The sequence below is a fragment of the Phaseolus vulgaris genome, chromosome 8 (genome assembly GCF_000499845.2).
Source record: "Phaseolus vulgaris cultivar G19833 chromosome 8, P. vulgaris v2.0, whole genome shotgun sequence".
Lineage (NCBI taxonomy): Eukaryota > Viridiplantae > Streptophyta > Magnoliopsida > Fabales > Fabaceae > Phaseolus > Phaseolus vulgaris.
The window spans coordinates 14,076,566-14,094,150 of record NC_023752.2 but is presented as its reverse complement, the minus strand read 5'-3'; the positions used below and the strand labels follow the sequence as shown (position 1 = coordinate 14,094,150).

The 17,585-nt window shown below is 36.3% G+C and overlaps 1 protein-coding gene across 2 annotated transcripts; it reads left to right on the top strand.

The window, feature by feature from the left end:
* The first annotated feature begins 553 nt into the window (after window positions 1–553).
* Window positions 554–17,097, top strand: LOC137826104 (tropinone reductase homolog). Of its 2 annotated transcripts, none has more exons than XM_068631960.1 (6): window positions 554–670; window positions 896–1,006; window positions 1,083–1,290; window positions 7,269–7,485; window positions 7,591–7,703; window positions 16,762–17,097. In XM_068631960.1, exons 2-6 carry the CDS (start codon window positions 915–917, stop codon window positions 16,927–16,929), a joined length of 798 nt encoding a protein of 265 aa, XP_068488061.1. In that variant the 5' UTR covers window positions 554–670; window positions 896–914; the 3' UTR covers window positions 16,930–17,097. The 2 variants fall into 2 exon arrangements, with proteins under 2 accessions (XP_068488061.1, XP_068488060.1); XM_068631959.1 differs by having other exon boundaries at window positions 555–670; window positions 798–1,006.
* Window positions 17,098–17,585: the final 488 nt, after the last annotated feature.

Below are 17,585 nucleotides of genomic sequence, written 5' to 3'. Positions count from 1 at the left end.
ATGAGTCCAAACAAAGAAAATCATGCAGCACCCATTACTCACCATATATCATATCCCAACATTCAATGGATTAAAAGTTCATTGGAGAATAGGCTAACAAATAAACTCCCACAAATTCACCTTAAGTTTAATTTTCAGAGTAAAATTCAGAAAATTTTAGAAGTTTCTCTCGTGATTTGATTCATAATTCATTATTATTGTACCATTCTTAATTTCCAACTAAATCTAGAATAAAAAAATATTGTGAAAGTGCAAATAAGATGGTTTAAAGACTTATATGTAAGACTTCCACAATAGGCTGGAATTTTTACAAGTAGACCATAGAAAGCAAATCCAAAAGAAAACATCACGTCAGACTCTATCACAGAAGCCCTCTCTATCGCGTGTAATTCCCTCCAAGCTCCTGAAGAATAAGCACCGCAACACAAAACCAATCACATAAAAACAAATAGAAATGGAAGACTAATGAGACCAAACAAAGAAAATCATGCAGCAATTCCCCTTGATTACTCACCATATATCAGTAATACTTGATTACTCATCACTTCCTGATCCAATCACTTGATTACTCGCCATATATCACATCCCAACATTTAATGGATCTAAGGTCATTGGGTGAAAAGGCTAACAAATAACCTCCCAGAGTTTCAGTTTAAGTTTAATTTTCAGTGTAAGTGAAATTCAGAAAATTGAAAGTGTAAGTTTAATTTTAATAGAAAGTTTATTAAAATTTATTCATATAAGGTCAGTTACTTGTGGCTGATTGTATATGGCCATAAGCTTAAAATCATTGACAGGCACAAAGTGTTACGGAACTTGAACATGCATATATAAAGAGATGCCTTTGAGCTTTTCTTTCTGCTTCACAACACATCTATTTTCCATTTTGTTGAAGTGTTGGATTAGAAACAAAAATGGGGGAACCAAAGTTGAGCAGAATGAAGGACAAGAGATGGTCACTCGATGGCATGACAGCTCTTGTGACAGGAGGCACCCGAGGGATTGGGTTGGTAACATACTTTACGAACATATTTCCTTTTCTTCAGTTGAATCTTTACTTTGTCTTGTTTATTTTTTATTAGGCATGCGATCGTGGAGGAATTGGCAGAATTTGGGGCAAGTATTCATGTATGTTCACGAAAGGAAGAAGATATTAATAGGTGTTTAGAAGAGTGGAAAAACAAGGGCTTCAACGTCACTGGTTCAGTCTGTGATGTCTTACATCGCCACCAACGCCAAACACTCATGGAAACTGTTTCCTCCATCTTTCAGGGCAAGCTTAACATTCTAGTAAGATTCAACCACTCATCATAACCTTTTTTTCCCCTCCCTCCAAACAAACATTCTGAAGCAAGATTTAAAGATTAGTTTATTTGTGGAGATACTGCATATCTTACCTTGTTAAGCCTTAAACTCAAAGTTGTGATCAATTTTTTTTTTAGAAATTTAAATGATAAATAATTATTATTTTTAATTTTTCTTTTGAATATAATTTATAATATAATTGTTATTAGGTGAATTTGAAAAGTCTATTGTGAGACTATTCAGAAATAATATATTCTTCGTTTGAAAATATAACTTTGAAATAAAAATATATTTTTTGTTCATTATAAATTTGTATCAAAACTATGATCAATATAATCAATAATCTGTCATTCTCCCGATTAAGAAAGATAACAAACTAAGACAATTATTGGAACATCAAAATGAAAGTTCTTCTTGAATCTCAAGATTCTTAGGAGGTGGTTCAAGAAGTTTTTGGAAAACCAGAAAATATCACAGGATACTCGATGGTCCAAAACAAAACATTGAAAGGGACACGATCTAAAGATAACGAAGTTTTGTACATGTTATATCGAGCTGTTGATGAGACAATTTTTCAAAAGATTGTTGGTGCATCAACATCAAAGGAAGCATGAGACATTTTGGAAAATGTGTTCAAGGGTGTCAACCGAGTTAAACAAATGCCTCTTCAACTCTACAAAGTGAGTTGGAGGCCATGAAGATGAAGGATTCAGAAGTTGTATCTAGTTACATCAATCGTGTGCAAATGGTAGCCAATCAACTTAAACGTAATGGAGGAACTCTCACGGATGCAAGGATTATGGAGAAAATTCTTGGTTCATTGACCTATGACTTTGAAAAGGTTGTAAGTGCAATCGAGGAGTCAAGAAATTTGGAAGAAATGATTGTTGATGATCTCGCAAGTTCTCTTGAAGCATATGAACAATGAAAAAAGAAAAAGAAAAAGAAACAAAAAGTCTTGGAGGAAGCCTTACAAACCAAGATGAACATAATGGAAGACAAGGTGATGTATGCAAAACATCTTGAAGGTTTTGGTCATAATGGAGGTCATAGAAACAACAATGAAGAGAGAGGAAAAATGAACCAGCATAACTGGCGTGGACGAGGTCGCGGTCGTGGAAGAAGTAGTTGGTCAAATCATCTAAATGTTGAATGTTACAATTGCGAAAAATATGGACACCATGCAAAGGATTTCTATGCCAATAAGAAAGTGAAAGAAAATGCAAAGTAGTCGAGGAAGATGAAGTAAAGATGAAGGGATTTTCATGATGGCAAATGAAGCTGTCACTCTGCATAGTGACATGGTATGGTATGTACCTGACTTGAAAAATAATATTCTTAGTATAGGACAATTATTAGAGAAAGGATGTTTGGTTTTCATGAAATACTGAATGTTGAACTTGAAGAACAAAAAAGATAAAGTGCTCGCACATGTGGAGATGCCAAAGAATCAAATGTTCAAACTCAATTAAAGAATATATAAGAGAGGTGTTTGGAAGTCAACATGGAGGACAAAGCATGATTATGACATTTACGGGTTGGACACTGTCAGCCAGAGGCAAAAAGTACATGTCAATCGCTTTCACAAACTATTGTGAGGAACAAGGTATCAAAAGATTCTTTACATCACCATATTTACCTCAACGAAATGGGTTTGCATCAATAATCTTTGTCGCTTGTTTCACATCAACAACCATCATCGTGCCACCAATTGCAACATCTAAAAGCATATTTGTATTAGATATGAGACCATTATGAAATATGCTCAATTGAATTATTTGGGCATTTTCTCAACATCATTTTAAATCTCTCCCGTGTTTCACAGATGGCTTCATCTGCTCTTTGTCTGGTCATAGAAATATTAGACTTTGCTTTGATGTAGCGAGATATTGGAAAAAATATATGTAGAAATTTTTTCTCTACATCCTTCCAGTTAGTGAGACTCTGATTTGGATGTGATTTGAGTCATTCTTTTGCCTTTCCAACCAATGAAAAAGGAAACAAACGCATATAAACAATTTCAATATCACCTTATTGAAAACCCATTGTTCCCCTAAATTAAAATGTAGACAAATGTGTATATGGATCCTCATGATCCATTGCTGTAAATTGATGGGTACTGATAAGACTAAGAAAAGCAGGTTTCATCTCCAAGGCCCTGGTCCGCATGGCATAATCTCCAAGGGTTCTCCTAGGAGGTGGTACTAGCTCTTCTGCCATGTTGCTTTTCTCTTGAAAAATATTAATGTGAAAAGAAAAAGTGATTGAGGATTCTTCTTTAGTGTCTCCTTGTCTTTCTTTTGTCTTTGTCTTTCTGTTTCTTTTAGTTGCCATTTCAATCTCTGATTCAAATAATAATTGGTCTTTAGGAATTTGACCTCTTAATATCATATAAGACAACTAAATCAAGGGTTAGCACAAGGATTCATTAGCAGTAAAGTAATATTTTTTAAAATTAAAATTGAAAACAAATAAATTTAAAATAAAGAAATTTGCAATTAAAAGAAAATAAAAACAATAAAAAATAAAAACAATTAAAATATTCACAATATTTAGGAATTTGTACTAAAAAATTCAATTGTTTCCCGCAATGACGCCAGAAACTTGATGACTATTTTCACAGCAAGTGTACCGCGCCAAAAGTAATAATTTGTTCCTAAGAAGGAACCCACAAGGAACAATTGAATTATCAAGTATATGATTCATTAAATAGAAAACAAAATAATAAATTTTGGTGGGAATTTGTTGTGATTACAAGAATTGTAAAGAAAGCACGTTAAAAAGTTTGTTGGTTCAATTGGGAAAATTAGGATTGGGGTTCATCCTTCTTACTCTTTTGTATTTTGAAAAGAGTAGTATTATTCTATCATTTGATTGAAGTTGATGCTTATATAAAAGTCATTTATATCGATTCCTTGCTTATAAAATTATTAAGAGAGTCTCTTAAATATCGATTCCTTATATATTTATAAAAACTCCTTAGCATTATGATTAGATGTTGATAAAATTAACATTTCAAATCTATTCCTAACATTCAAATATGTTAAGCATTTTCATTTGGGTTAGAAACTTAAAGATATTTTTCAGTCAAATCTAAGGATCTTGATCATGGTAAACATGCATTACAAATAAAATGATAATACGAATCATCAATCAATAACAAAATATTATATTTAAATATGACCTCAAGAAATAAGAATTAGTCACTCAAGTTAGCCATTACAAGCATGGAAAGCAAGAAAAGAAGATCCAAGATGTTTCTCTTTGATGGTTGCCTCCTCTAGGGTTTTCTATCACCTTCTTTTCTCCCAATTGATGTCTAGGATTGTGCCTTACGCCTCATATGTAACCTAGTTGGGCTTGAGCTGAGTTACTTCTCGCTTGGGTGTGATTCGGCTCGCCTAGGCATGTTGGACAAAAACAAGCCCAACGTCTCTGGAGTGATCTCTCCTAAACGAGATTGGCTCGCTTTGGTGAGATCCTCTACCAGCTTCTGGCTTGGGCGAGTGATGAAGCGTTCCATCTTTTCCTTTTTAGCTTTGTTTATTCTGCTTTTCCCCTTTCATCTTCATTCTTCCCTAGAATTATGAAATTAACACAAATTTGAGAATAAATCATTCTTATTCAAATTATAATCACAAATTATGTAAAAATATTTAAATTCATAAATTAGGGGTTATATTATAGTTATTTTATCAATTAATATCCATAAGTGTTTGTATTTTAATATGAAATATTAATGAAATATGACAATTATCAGTATGACGAGAAGACAAAACCTTTTAAGTTATTTGATCACATTGATAGAAAGGTGATTGTTAGTTGAGGCATACAAGTAAATGAAGAAACCACGTGGGATTGGTAGAATCAAATGGAGGCAAAACAAGGAGAGTCAGTGAGTGTTGCACTAATAAATACTCCAATAATTTCTCTAGATTATGACGAAGAAGAATAGCAACGCCAAGCTAAGATGGAGAGCTTACAAGACTTATATGACTCAACTGATGAAATGCATTTGATTTGCTTATTAGTAGCCTTAGAAAACAATGAATTTGAGGAAACATTAAGAGACAAGAAAGGAAAAGTTGTAATGGATAAAGAGATTAAAGCAATTGAAAGAAATGGAATGTGGGACTTAGAGTTGCCAAAAGGTATAAGCCCATAGGTGCAAAATGGGTGTACAGGAAAAAGATGAATGTCGAAGGGAGGGTTGAAAAGTATAAGGCACGCCTAGCTGCAAAAGGATACAAACAAAAGGCGAGAGTTGATTATGATGAAATTTTTGCTCTGGTTGGAAGAATGGAGACAATTCGACTTCTTTTGTCTTTTGTTGCTCGACTTGAGTGACCAATCTATCAAATGGATGTGAAATCTGCTTTTTTAAATGGAGTCCTTGAAGAAGAAGTCTATGTAGAGCAACCGCCTAGGTATATGAAATCTAGAAAGGAGAGCAAAGTGTTGAAGTTGAAGAAAGAACTCTATGGATTAAAACAACCGCCCTATGCCTGGACACCTGAATTGATACTTACTTCACAACAAAAATACATTTTTACAATGTCATTATGAGCATGCATTGTACGTAAAGAAAGAAGAAGGTAATTTACTTTTTTTGTTGCTATTTATGTTGATGATCTTATTTTCATGGGGAGTAATGAAAAGATGGTTGGAGATTTTAAAGAAGTTACAAAGCGAGAGTTTGAAAGACAAACTTATGATTGATAAAATATTTTCTTGGCCTTAAGATTAAATAAGGAGATTTTGTAATTTTTGTGTAACAAGAAGCATATGTGAAGTATATTTTGAAGAAAAGCAAGATGGAAGATAGTAATCCGATAACAACACCAATGGAGCTTGGTATGAGACTCTCTAAATTTGAGGGAGAAGATAAAGTGAATGCAAGTAAATACTATAGTTTAGTAGGGAGTACACGTTATCTCACATGTACAAGGTCAGACATTGCGTATAGTGTTGGTATAGTAAGTCGATCCGTGGAGTATCCAAGATGCTCGCACCTAAAAGCTATTAGAAGAATTCTTCGATACATCTGAGGAACAAAATCACTTGGGCTACTCTACTAAAAAAACAAATGAATTTAATTTGGTTGGATACTTTGATAATGATTAGTGTGGAGATGTAAATGATCAAAAAAATATAGCAAAATACGTGTTCTACATGGGAATACAACATTCACATGGCTTTCAAAGAAGCAGTCAATCATAACTTTGTCAACATGTGAGGCGAAATATATTGTAGCATCTTGGTGTGTCACACGATTTGGTTAAGAAATTTATTATAATTTAAATTTGTGACAACATGAGGCAACCGAAATACGAGTCAACAACAAATAAGGCATTTAATTGGTTAATAATTTGGTTCATCATGAGAAGTAAGCATATTGATGCTCATTTTCATTTTATTATGGAACATGTGAAGAATGGAGAAGTAAAAATAATGCATGTTGCAAGTCATGACCAAGTAGCATACATTTTGACAAAACTTCTGCCAACAACTTTGTTTGAAAAATTGAAGAAGATGATTGAAATGAAAAATATGAAATGTTTGCGTTTAAGGGAGGAATTTGGTAAGCATTAAACCCAAAACTCCCATCAATGTTGTTTTCCGTGAAAATTTAAATGGCCTATTATTATTACCTTTTGATTTTGAATGTAATTTATAATATAATTGTTATCGAATAATAATAGGTGAATTGAATAAGTCTATTATGAGACTATATAAAGACATTGTATTCTCTATTTAAAACTACAAAAGTAAAATAAAAATATATTATTTGTTCACAACTCTAATTATAAAATAATTATATTAGATTGAGTTATACTTAAATTCATTTATTTACTAAGTCAAGACTTCATTATTATTTAGGCTTATCAGTGAATTATTCTTCATTTTCTGATTCATTTTTCATTATTGTATTTGAGATGATTTCATATGTGGTTCTCTCTTAGGTGAACAATGCAGGGATAGACATATCAAAGCAAATAATAGATAACACTGCTGATGATATATCAACTGTGATGGCTACCAATTTTGAGTCTGCTTTTCATTTGACTCAACTTGCACACCCACTTCTTAAAGAATCTGGATCTGGAAACATTGTATTTATTTCATCCATTACAGGCGTAAAAGCTATTCCACTTTTATCTGCATATTCAGCCAGTAAAGGTATATGCATACTAATTTTCATTTGTAATTTTCCAAATCTAACTTGTTGATATGAATGAAATGGGTGGTAGAAGATATTTTATCTGAATATATAGTTTAATTCAGGTGCCATGAATCAATTCACCAAGAACGTGGCATTGGAGTGGGCAAGGGATAACATTCGTGCAAATGCTGTAGCACCTGGACCAATTTGGACTCCACTCTTGGAATCAGTCATGGTATGTTTTAAGATATGAAATAGGTATTGAAAATGTAGAAAACAAGAGGAAGATGCATATTATTATTGTAAATTTGGATCATGTCCAGTTTGGTTTTTAATGTTTCCAAGGTTATACTAAATTATTTTAAAAAAGCAGTGGATGGTTATAGTTAGTTTGCAAAAAATGCACCTTCTATGTGCTCGTACCCTCATGATAATAATTTATTCATTAGGTATCATAGAGACCAAGACACATTAATTCCAACTTTTATGTATTGGTGTATTCCTTCTTAGAAAACTATTATGAGTTTAAGATCTTATTAAAAAATAATTAAATATCATATAATAAAGAAGACTTATAAATTTATTGTATAATTTTTTTTAAGTAAAAGGTAGTGTCATATGTGTTGGCTTCCAGGTGGAGAGACTTAACCTACCTTTCTACTTTTTTTATTGGCAAAAAAAAGAATGAATATAAATTGAGATATTTCAGATATATCTCAACCCGTATACAAAAATAATGATGTCCTTTAGCTTGTTACTTGCATATTAAAGTTAACAACACAGGAAGAATAAGCTCAATGTCTACCCATACCCAAATACAAAAAAGGTCACCTCTAACTTGAATCAAACCTGCTCAACCCAACCTCCCCCCTCTAACCTTTACTCTTTTTTTATTGACCTCATGCATACAAATGGTTCTAGACACCAATCTGAGTAAGAAAAGCATGCTTAGCGTACCTATGAACAAACCTGTAGCTGCGCCATTATAAAGATTTCTATGTGATGTATGCGTCCATTCTTGAAAACATTCTTATTTCTTTGTTTTCAAATTTTGTCTATAACTACTACCCACACACAATACTAGATTCGATTAACATGTTCGCTTTCCTCATTCATCCTGAAGTGTGATAAAAGCATTTTTGAATCCTGATAAACCACTGATGTCCTACCCACCCACTCAAAGCACTTAAACCAAACCAGCCACGCTACCCTGCACGTACTAAACAGATGAGGCATTGTTTTCGCATCCTCCCCACACATATTACATATGCTACTCTCCACCGTGATCCCCCTTCTCAATAAGTTAGCTTTAACACAATTTTTTTTTCCAACACTCTCCATGCTGTAACTAAGGTTGATGACTGAGCCTTAATCCTCGTGTAAATCAGAACCTTTCCCCTACACCTCACCATTTAGAACTCTATAAACAACCTGGACCGTAAACCTTGAATCATCACTTTCTTTCCAAACCCACGTATCCTCCTTTTCTTCATTAAAAGTCTTCCTCCCCAAAAACATATCCAGCTCTTGCTCCTGGTGTTTTTCCCAATCAAACAGGCTCATCCTCCACCCTATCTTCCAAGTCCACTCCAAATTGTTGTTCCACTCCCTTCCTTGCCTCAACATGGTTGTCCTGCATGAACATATTTGATATAGCCTCAAAAATTTATCTTTAAGAGCTTCGTTCCCCAACGTTGTATCCTCCCACAAAAATCTCTCTCCCATTCCTGACCTCCCAAAAAAAGTTGTCCTCAAAATTTCCTTTCCAACCCTTTAAACTCCAGACTTCCTTCAAATCCCTCCACCACAGGAAATCTAACTTGCATCTTGTTTGAGCCCACAAATTTCTCCAACCTCTATACTTGGATTCCACCACTTCTTTTCACAAGCCAATTTCTCCAGTGCCCAAGCTCCAGATCCACTTCCCTAGAAAAGCCACGTTGAGCTTTCTAATCTCAATCATACCAAGCCCTCCCGCTCCCTTTAGTTCACAAAATTTTTGCCACGAAGCCTAAGCTGCCTTCCGAGCCACATCCCCAAATAAAATCTCTTTGAAACCTCTCTAACTCCTTTGCCACCATGATTGACATCTTGTAAAGTGACAAATAAAACAAAGGAAGAGAAGACAGGATGGACTTAATTAGACAGAAGCGAACCGCCATCGAGATATACTTGCCCTTTCATCTTCCTAACTTGTTTCTCACTCTCTCCCACACCCCTTCCCAAAAATTTTTTTTTTTTATAACACCCCCTACAAGCATACTAAAGTACTTGAAAGGAGTTTTCATTATCTTACAATTCAGGATATAAGCACAACGCTGTAGCAAATGTTGGTTGCAGCCCACCTCACCTATATAACTCTTCATAAAATTTACCTTAACGCCTGATGCCAACACGAAATAGTTAAGCATAGCCTTAATCACAAACACACTTTGGGGTTTCACTTTATAGAAGAACAAAGTGTCGTCCACATACTGAAGCATGTTCACCTTTATAAGGTTTTCACTGATTGACAGACTCTTTAGCAACTCCTTCTCCACCGCTTTCCTTACCACTCATGCTAGACCCTCGGCCACAATTAAAAATAGAAACAACACTAAAGGATCTCCTTGTCTCAGCCCATACAACATTCTTTATTTCCTCCTTGGTGATTCTTTCTACCAGCATACCGTTATTGACATCTGAGATACGAGAGAAATCTGCATTGTCAAGCCTGACCTGCTGCGAATCACCTCTACTAAACCTGTTCTTAAAGAAGTCTCTAACCTTACCCTTTACCACCTCATGATCTTCATACCATTGGCCATTATCCCTCATCCCATTGATTCCATTCCTCGACCTCTTCCATTTAATGACTGTATGGAAATACCTGGAATTCATATCCCCCTGTTTCAACCATCTTTGTCGTGTTTTTTGTTGTAGAAGCATTTTTGTTTGTGGTTGTTAGTTCTCTGCTCTGCCAAAAGAATCCTCCTTTCCTCCCTCCCGACCTCATCTAGCTCATTGACATCATCCCTTGCATCTAAATCTTGAAATCTTGTTTGGATCTCTTCCCCTGCCTTATTAACATTTCTAAAAACTTCTTTGTTCTATACCTTTATGTCTGCTTTCAAAAGATTCAAGTTTTCCTTAAAGACGGAAATCCCACTGTCTTGCACTTCATAGCTCTCCCATTTACTATGGACGAAGTCCATAAACCTGCCATCAGATTGCCAAATATCCAAACTTCTAAATGGTTTAGGTCCCTAATCCACGGTCAAAGTTTTTAATACCAGGGCACAGTGATCAAACACCGATCTACCAAGAACAACTTGTTTTATATCCGACCATTTGTCCAACCATTCACTTGAGACTAGAATCCGATCTATTTTGCTCTTAACCAGCCCTTTGGGCTTATACCAAATGAATTTTCTCCCCTCCATCGGAATGTCAAACAAGTCTGATTTCTCAATAAAAGCATTGAACCTCCTCGTCTCCCCTCTATAAACATGACTGGAATTCACGCTTCTCCTTTCTCCTGACCTCCTAATAGAATTAAAGTCTTCGACTACACACCACGTCCCCGACATGTGTGCCCTTCTCTTCTCCCAAATAGCCTCCTAGATGGCACATCTCTCCCTGAGAGATCCATAACTATAAATATTCACGATGATGATGGGGAGAGACTCCCCCACTTTGCACTCCCCTTCAATAATACAAAAGATCACCCTAATGATGACATTATCCAGATGAAAACAACTTCTCCTCCACATCGTTATTACCCCACCAGCATTGTTATTCGTGCCCTTCTCAACCCAATCAATTTCATTAGTACCCCACATCTGGAAAAAACTTTCCTTCCCCAGCTCCTTACAATTTGTCTCTTGTAAGCATACGACATCTGCTTGCTCTTTTCTTACCAAGTCTTCTAGATATCTCATTTTGGAACTTCCCCCTACTCCGTTAATGTTCATGTTAATCAACTTCATCATCAGAAATACTATCCTCCACCCTGCTTATACTCGCCCTACTACTTACACTATTATTCCTTAATTTCAAAGATTGAAGGTGGCCTATAACGACCTCCTCCTCACCTGTATACAAAAACCCCACTTCCTTTCCCAACTTCCAAATTCTTATTGCTTCGACATGTTCATCTTTCAACCAAAAGAGCCTATTACAATTCTTAACTTCATTGTCAGACAAACCAAGATTTAGAGATTGGCTTTCTAACCTTTGTTCTGGGCCTTTTGTGTTACTAGTTGGCATTGATCCCTTCTCTTCTCTCTTCGTCACCTTTCTTCTTGCACACGTTTCTCTCATTGATGCCCTTTCGTCCTCCTAGACCGTGCGCGATCCTTGGACTAACTCTACCATTTCACTCTCCTTAAGCACTACGATGTCGCCTCTTCCATTGATGAGGAAAGCTTCCACTCCCATGTTCTTGCAAAACCTCTCCTTTACTTCTTCGACAAACACGACACTTGAGCTCAAAACCATGAACTCTAAATTGCGCCACTTACGTAATTTCTCCTACTTGCCTCCTTCGACCGTGACCATCGTCGTCGCAAATCCATCGCTCGTCGTTTCCACATCAACGAAACTATCTCCTTGGTCAGACGCAGCACCGCCGACGATGCTATTGAGTTTAGACGCCACGACGCCTCCGTCCGTCCCTTGGTCTAGGTGCGTCATCTCCTCCAATGTCGCCACGCTCGGTCCACCTTGCTCTTCCCCAACATCATTCTTCAAGCACGACCTACTGCCTCTGCACCGTCCCTCCTTCGCTCTCACCAGACGCACCCCAAGCGGATTGGCCTTGGGCCTGCTCCACACATTGGTAAGTGGGCCTTAAGTGGCCCATGGTAAATTAAGTCAGCCTCTCTACCTATTCCCTTGGCCGTTTCAGCTTCTAAGTACTCCATGTGCCGCAACACACTCTCTTATACTTTGGAGACCTTAACACCCTCTTTTTTCCCAGTGCAGACATTATACCTCCCCATTTCTGTGTAACCCTCCCCATTCTTCGAAATCCTAGTCCCACACAACACCTACCACGGGTCTCCATCTTGATACTTCTCCTTCCATACCATTGCACCGACTATCTCACCACCCTTCTTCTCATCACCGTAGTCCGAACCTTCTAACTCATAATAAGCCATTCCTCCCTTCTCCTCCAAGCCACCTTCTGAGTCCCCTTCTTGCAATGCCCTATTTATGGTGATAAGCATGAGCAAAATCCATGACAGAGGGCTCATCATACATGGCCAACCTACACTGGATCTTGTTTACTCTCAGAAGCTTTATCGTCTTTGTCTCTCCACCCATTGACACCCTAACACAGAGTCTCACATACTCTAACACTTACTTTGTGGTGGTTGCATCATCATGAAAATGGTCAATTGAAGTAAAAGAAAGAGTGCCAAAATAAGAACCGTGAGCACAGAGAAATTCAGAGAAAGAATAAGGAGAAGTTTCGAGAGAGAGAAAAGATGAGTGAAAAAGGGTTTCATTAATCTGAGTATGAATATGCAGTATGAAGGGCTTACAAAAAGTGGAAAATAATATAGGCACTAGTAAAAGCCCAAAGTCCAACAAAGGGCCCAAAAATAGAAAACAGAAAAAATATTTAGAATAACAACAGTAACTAAAATACAGCAGTAACAGAATGATATTTTAACATCCCCCCTCAAGTTGAAAATATATATTTTTCATTCCCAGCTTGGAATATAAGGTCTTGAACATCTTATGTGGGAGGGGCTTCGTGAAAAAATCAGCAGTTTGCATGGAAGAGGAGATAGGGAGCAACTTGATCAGTCCTTGATTGAGTTTTTCACAAACTACATGACAGTCAATTTCTATATGCTTTGTTCGTTCGTGAAAAACTTGATTGTGAGCAATTTGAATTGCTGACTGACTATCACAATATAAGAGATCAGACTGAGTGAAGGGAATATGAAGATCTTGTATAAGGTAGACAAGCCACTGAATTTTGCATGTGGTGGCAGCTAATGCTCTGTATTCAGCTTCAAAGGAGCTTCTTGAAATCGTTTGTTGTTTCTTTGATTTCCAGGAGATCAAAGTTTCACCCAAATATATACAGAAGCCCGTGATGGATTTTCTGGTCTCGGGGCAAGTGGCCTAATCAGAATCGTTGTACGCTTTGATCTGTATAGGAGTATTGTTATGGAGAAAAAGACCAGCACCAGGAGAGGCCTTTAGATATTTGAGAACATGGAGAGCTACTTGAGAATGAATGTTGGTAGGTGTAGATACAAAATGACTAAGGTGGTTGACAGCATAGGCAATATCTGGGCGTGTATTGGTAAGGTAAATGAGGCGTCCTACAAGTCTTCTATAGGAGGTAGCCTTTTCTTCATTGAGCCATTCTCTTTTATCAACAGTAAGGCGAAGAGTATGCATGGGTGTGAGAGAGGGAGCACAAGCAAGCATACCAGTTTCTGTAAGGAGATCTAAGGTGTATTTTTGCTGGCTAAGGTGGATACCAGTGTTGTTCCTTGCAATTTCTAGGCCAAGAAAGTATGTAAGATCCCCTAAATTCTTGATGCATAAATGTTGAGGAAGCAAGGTTGTGATTTGATTAATTTCAGCAAGGTTGTTCCTAGTTAAGACTATGTCATCCACATAGACAATGAGTGCAATTATGTTTTCTCCATCATGTTTTAAGAAAAGAGAGTGGTCAACAATAGAGATATTATAGTTATGAGATTTGAGGAAATTAGAAAGTTTGGCGTACCATTGGCGTCCTGCTTGCTTGAAAAGGTTGGTTAAGATTTGATATTGTTGATGAGTAAAATGAGTATCACCATTCTCATTGTTGTTGGAATCATACTCCTCTTGAGTGACAATGTTGTTGACAGAATAAGTCTTACCATTTTGGAGTTTGTAACCGGGTGGGTAACCATGCTTCTTATAGCATGTATCAACAATGTGGCCAGCTCTATTGCAGTGTGTGCAAACCTTTCTATTACTATTATGACTTACCTTTTTCCATCCTGATTGGGAAAACCATGTTTCTTAAAGCACACACTATCATTATGACCATTCTTGCCACAAAAAGAACAAACAACAGAAGACTGCACATTACTCTTGTTTACCATGGGCTGAACATTCTTTATATTAACAATCAAAGCACTGCTACTCAATTGTCGTTCTTGCTGGGCTACTAAAGAAAAGATGTTTGATATACGTGGGACGGGTTCCATTAAAAGGACATGGGATTTAACATTACTATACTAATCGTTTAGACCTCTCAAAAATTGCATGCCTTAGTCTTCCCTTTTTCGTTGAGAGAAAATAGAGGAGATATTGCAAGTACAATTCTTACAGATGCAAACAAATTCGGGTCTGAAATTTTCCAACTCATCCCAGATCACCCTTAATTTTGTAAAATAGTCGGTGATTGAGAGCTCACCTTGGCTTAGCAAGGATGCCTCCATTTGGAGGTCAGAAATGTGTGAGAGGTCACCTTGAGAATATCTTGTCTTGAGATCATTCCAAATTTCTACAGCTTTGTCCATCCAGACGATGCTTTGACGGATAGGGACGGAAACAGAGTGGACCAACCACGAGACCACCATGTTGTTGCACCGATTCCACGTTGAGAAGGTGGAATCTGTCTTTGTTGGTTGTGTAGCAGTTCCATCTACGAACTCGAGTTTATCCTTAGCGCTTAAGGCCGTGAGCATCGACAGACTCCATGAATGATAAATGCTAGAGTCCAACACCGGTGAGACAAGAGGAGTTGTTGGATTCTCGCTTGGATGGAGATACAGATAACTTGGGGTTGATTCCTCCTCTTCTTTCTTCATGCCGAAAGGAAAATTTGTCCAAAAGAAACCAAAGAAATAATAAAATAGAAAAAACAGAACAAGAAAACGAGAAATCAAAGAAAAAACAAAGGAGAAGCGGAAGAGTGAAAGAAAGAAAAATCGGTGAGACAGGATCAATAAGAGATCAGAGATGAAGCACAACAGAGCTCTTCTTGGAAGAGCTCTGATACCATCATGAAAATGGTCAATTGCAGTAAAAGAAAAAGTGTCAAAACAAGAACCGTGAGCATAGAGAAGTTCAGAGAAAGAATAAGGAGAAACTTCGAGAGAGAGAAAAGATGAGTGAAAAAGGGTTTCATTAATCTGAGTATGAATATGCAGTATGAAGGGCTCAAAAAAAGTAGAAAATAATATAGGCACTAGTAAAATCCCAAAGACCAACAAATGGCCCAAAAACAGAAAACAGAAAAAATATTTAGAATAACAACAGTAACTAAAATACAGCAGTAGCATAATGATATTTTAACATCTACCTCGACCAAAGTTCCAACAAGGGCTCTTACCTTCTCAAAGCACTGCCTACTCCAAAACCTAAAAGGTAAGCCACTACATCTCACCCATACAAGCCTTTCCTCCACTGCAAAGTTGTTGTTCCAAGGCACCACCGATTCGAAGAAGGCCTCAAACCAGTCCTTGTTCTCCTTGTAAGCCTTTTTTACCACACCTTCTGACTCCCTAAACAACAAGACATATTTATCCCCTAGATACCTTATTCTGATAAAATTGAGCCCTTCCATGATGAAACCATCCTTCACGCCCTGCACCTTTCTCGTCCCAATCAGTCTTCCTGCAAAGCATCCTTGTAACCAATTTGTGCTCTCCTCCTTAACTGTTATATGAACGATTGCATCCCTACCATTTTGTGCCCTCTTTTCTCTCCCTTGCTCCACCGGTTGCGCGTACATACGACGTTGAACCTTCCTCCTCCATTCCTTCCTCTTTTGCTTCGGTCGATGATTGTTGTTCCACTCCTCCCTCGTTTCCTCCTTCCTCCTGTATTTTGGCATGTTCACCCTCAGTTTCCATGTCCCTATCCATATTAGGTTTAGCCTACTTTCCGGAGCTTCTATATTAACAACTTATTGGAATCTAACAAAACCAAACATTTTCTTTCTAACATTAAATCTCTTTGAAATGAACACATATTTGATTCTTCCCTTTCTTTTCTCTGAAAATTTTTCCACATGCCTCTTTCATCATGGTCCACACAAAAATTAGTGAAGAAGAAGCTAACCTCCATGGCTAAGAAATGTTGTTCTTACTAACCTACCTTTCATAATAAATGCTTATATAACCAAACTTTATATCTAATGGAACATCGATCATTAGGGTATTATGACACTTATGAAAATTTATGTTATATGTGAAAATGGTATTATCGGTGTGATTTCTATAATTTGACACATATATTATATTTTATTTGTTCATATGTTGATATCATAGTAATTGTTGTTCTTTTAGGAAAAAATGGGGCGGAAAGAGTATGATGATAATGTTACGTCTAAAATACCTTTTGGTCGTATTGGAGAACCCAAAGAAGTATCATCACTTGTTGCTTTTCTTTGTCTTCCAGCTGCATCATATATTACTGGGCAGATTTTATGTGTGGATGGCGGTTTCACAACTTAAATTTCAATTAGTGACTTAATAATTAATTATGAGTCACTTTGCTGAATAAATTCTAGTGTTCAATTTTCATTCTCCGTCTTTCATAATATGTATCCTTTGAGAGTCATCACTGTTAGACTATCTTTTCCTATATGTTCTTAAGCATTTTCCACCGTCTTTAGTAAGTAAGACTTGGGTATTTGGCCTCTGTTATTTATATATATATATATATATATATATATATATATATATTAAGATGTACTTAGATATGTGAGAATATCCAGTTTAATGGTGTTCTTTTATTTGAAGAAATAATGTGAATACATTGTGATTAAGCTCATGGAAATGAGATATGTGTGATTATCCTGCAAGAGAAAACGACACTAAGATATGATCAACCAATATTTTTCATCTTAGATCAAATATGTATTCTAAAATTTGAAAATTACTTAACTGAATTACTTTGTAATTTTCTAAAATTTATAAATTATTAATTAGGTACGTGGCTTTTTGAACATAAATAAATTATGTTTTACATCATAATAAGTTATGTTGAATTATTATATATTTTTAATTGTAATTTGTGATGTAATTATCTATTAATTTGCTATAAAAAAAAATTATTATCACCGCACAAAACTAAACCCTAAACTGTAAAAAATCATGATTTCAAGAGA

What these genes read in the sequence shown, in the direction of transcription:
- LOC137826104 (XM_068631960.1), top strand. Translation starts at nt 915, where the DNA reads ATGGGGGAACCAAAGTTGAGCAGAATGAAGGACAAGAGATGGTCACTC. An exon ending in AGGGCAAGCTTAACATTCTA is followed by an intron (nt 1,291 to 7,268) that starts GTAAGATTCAAC and finishes GTTCTCTCTTAG; the next exon opens with GTGAACAATGCAGGGATAGA. An exon ending in TGCATATTCAGCCAGTAAAG is followed by an intron (nt 7,486 to 7,590) that starts GTATATGCATAC and finishes AGTTTAATTCAG; the next exon opens with GTGCCATGAATCAATTCACC.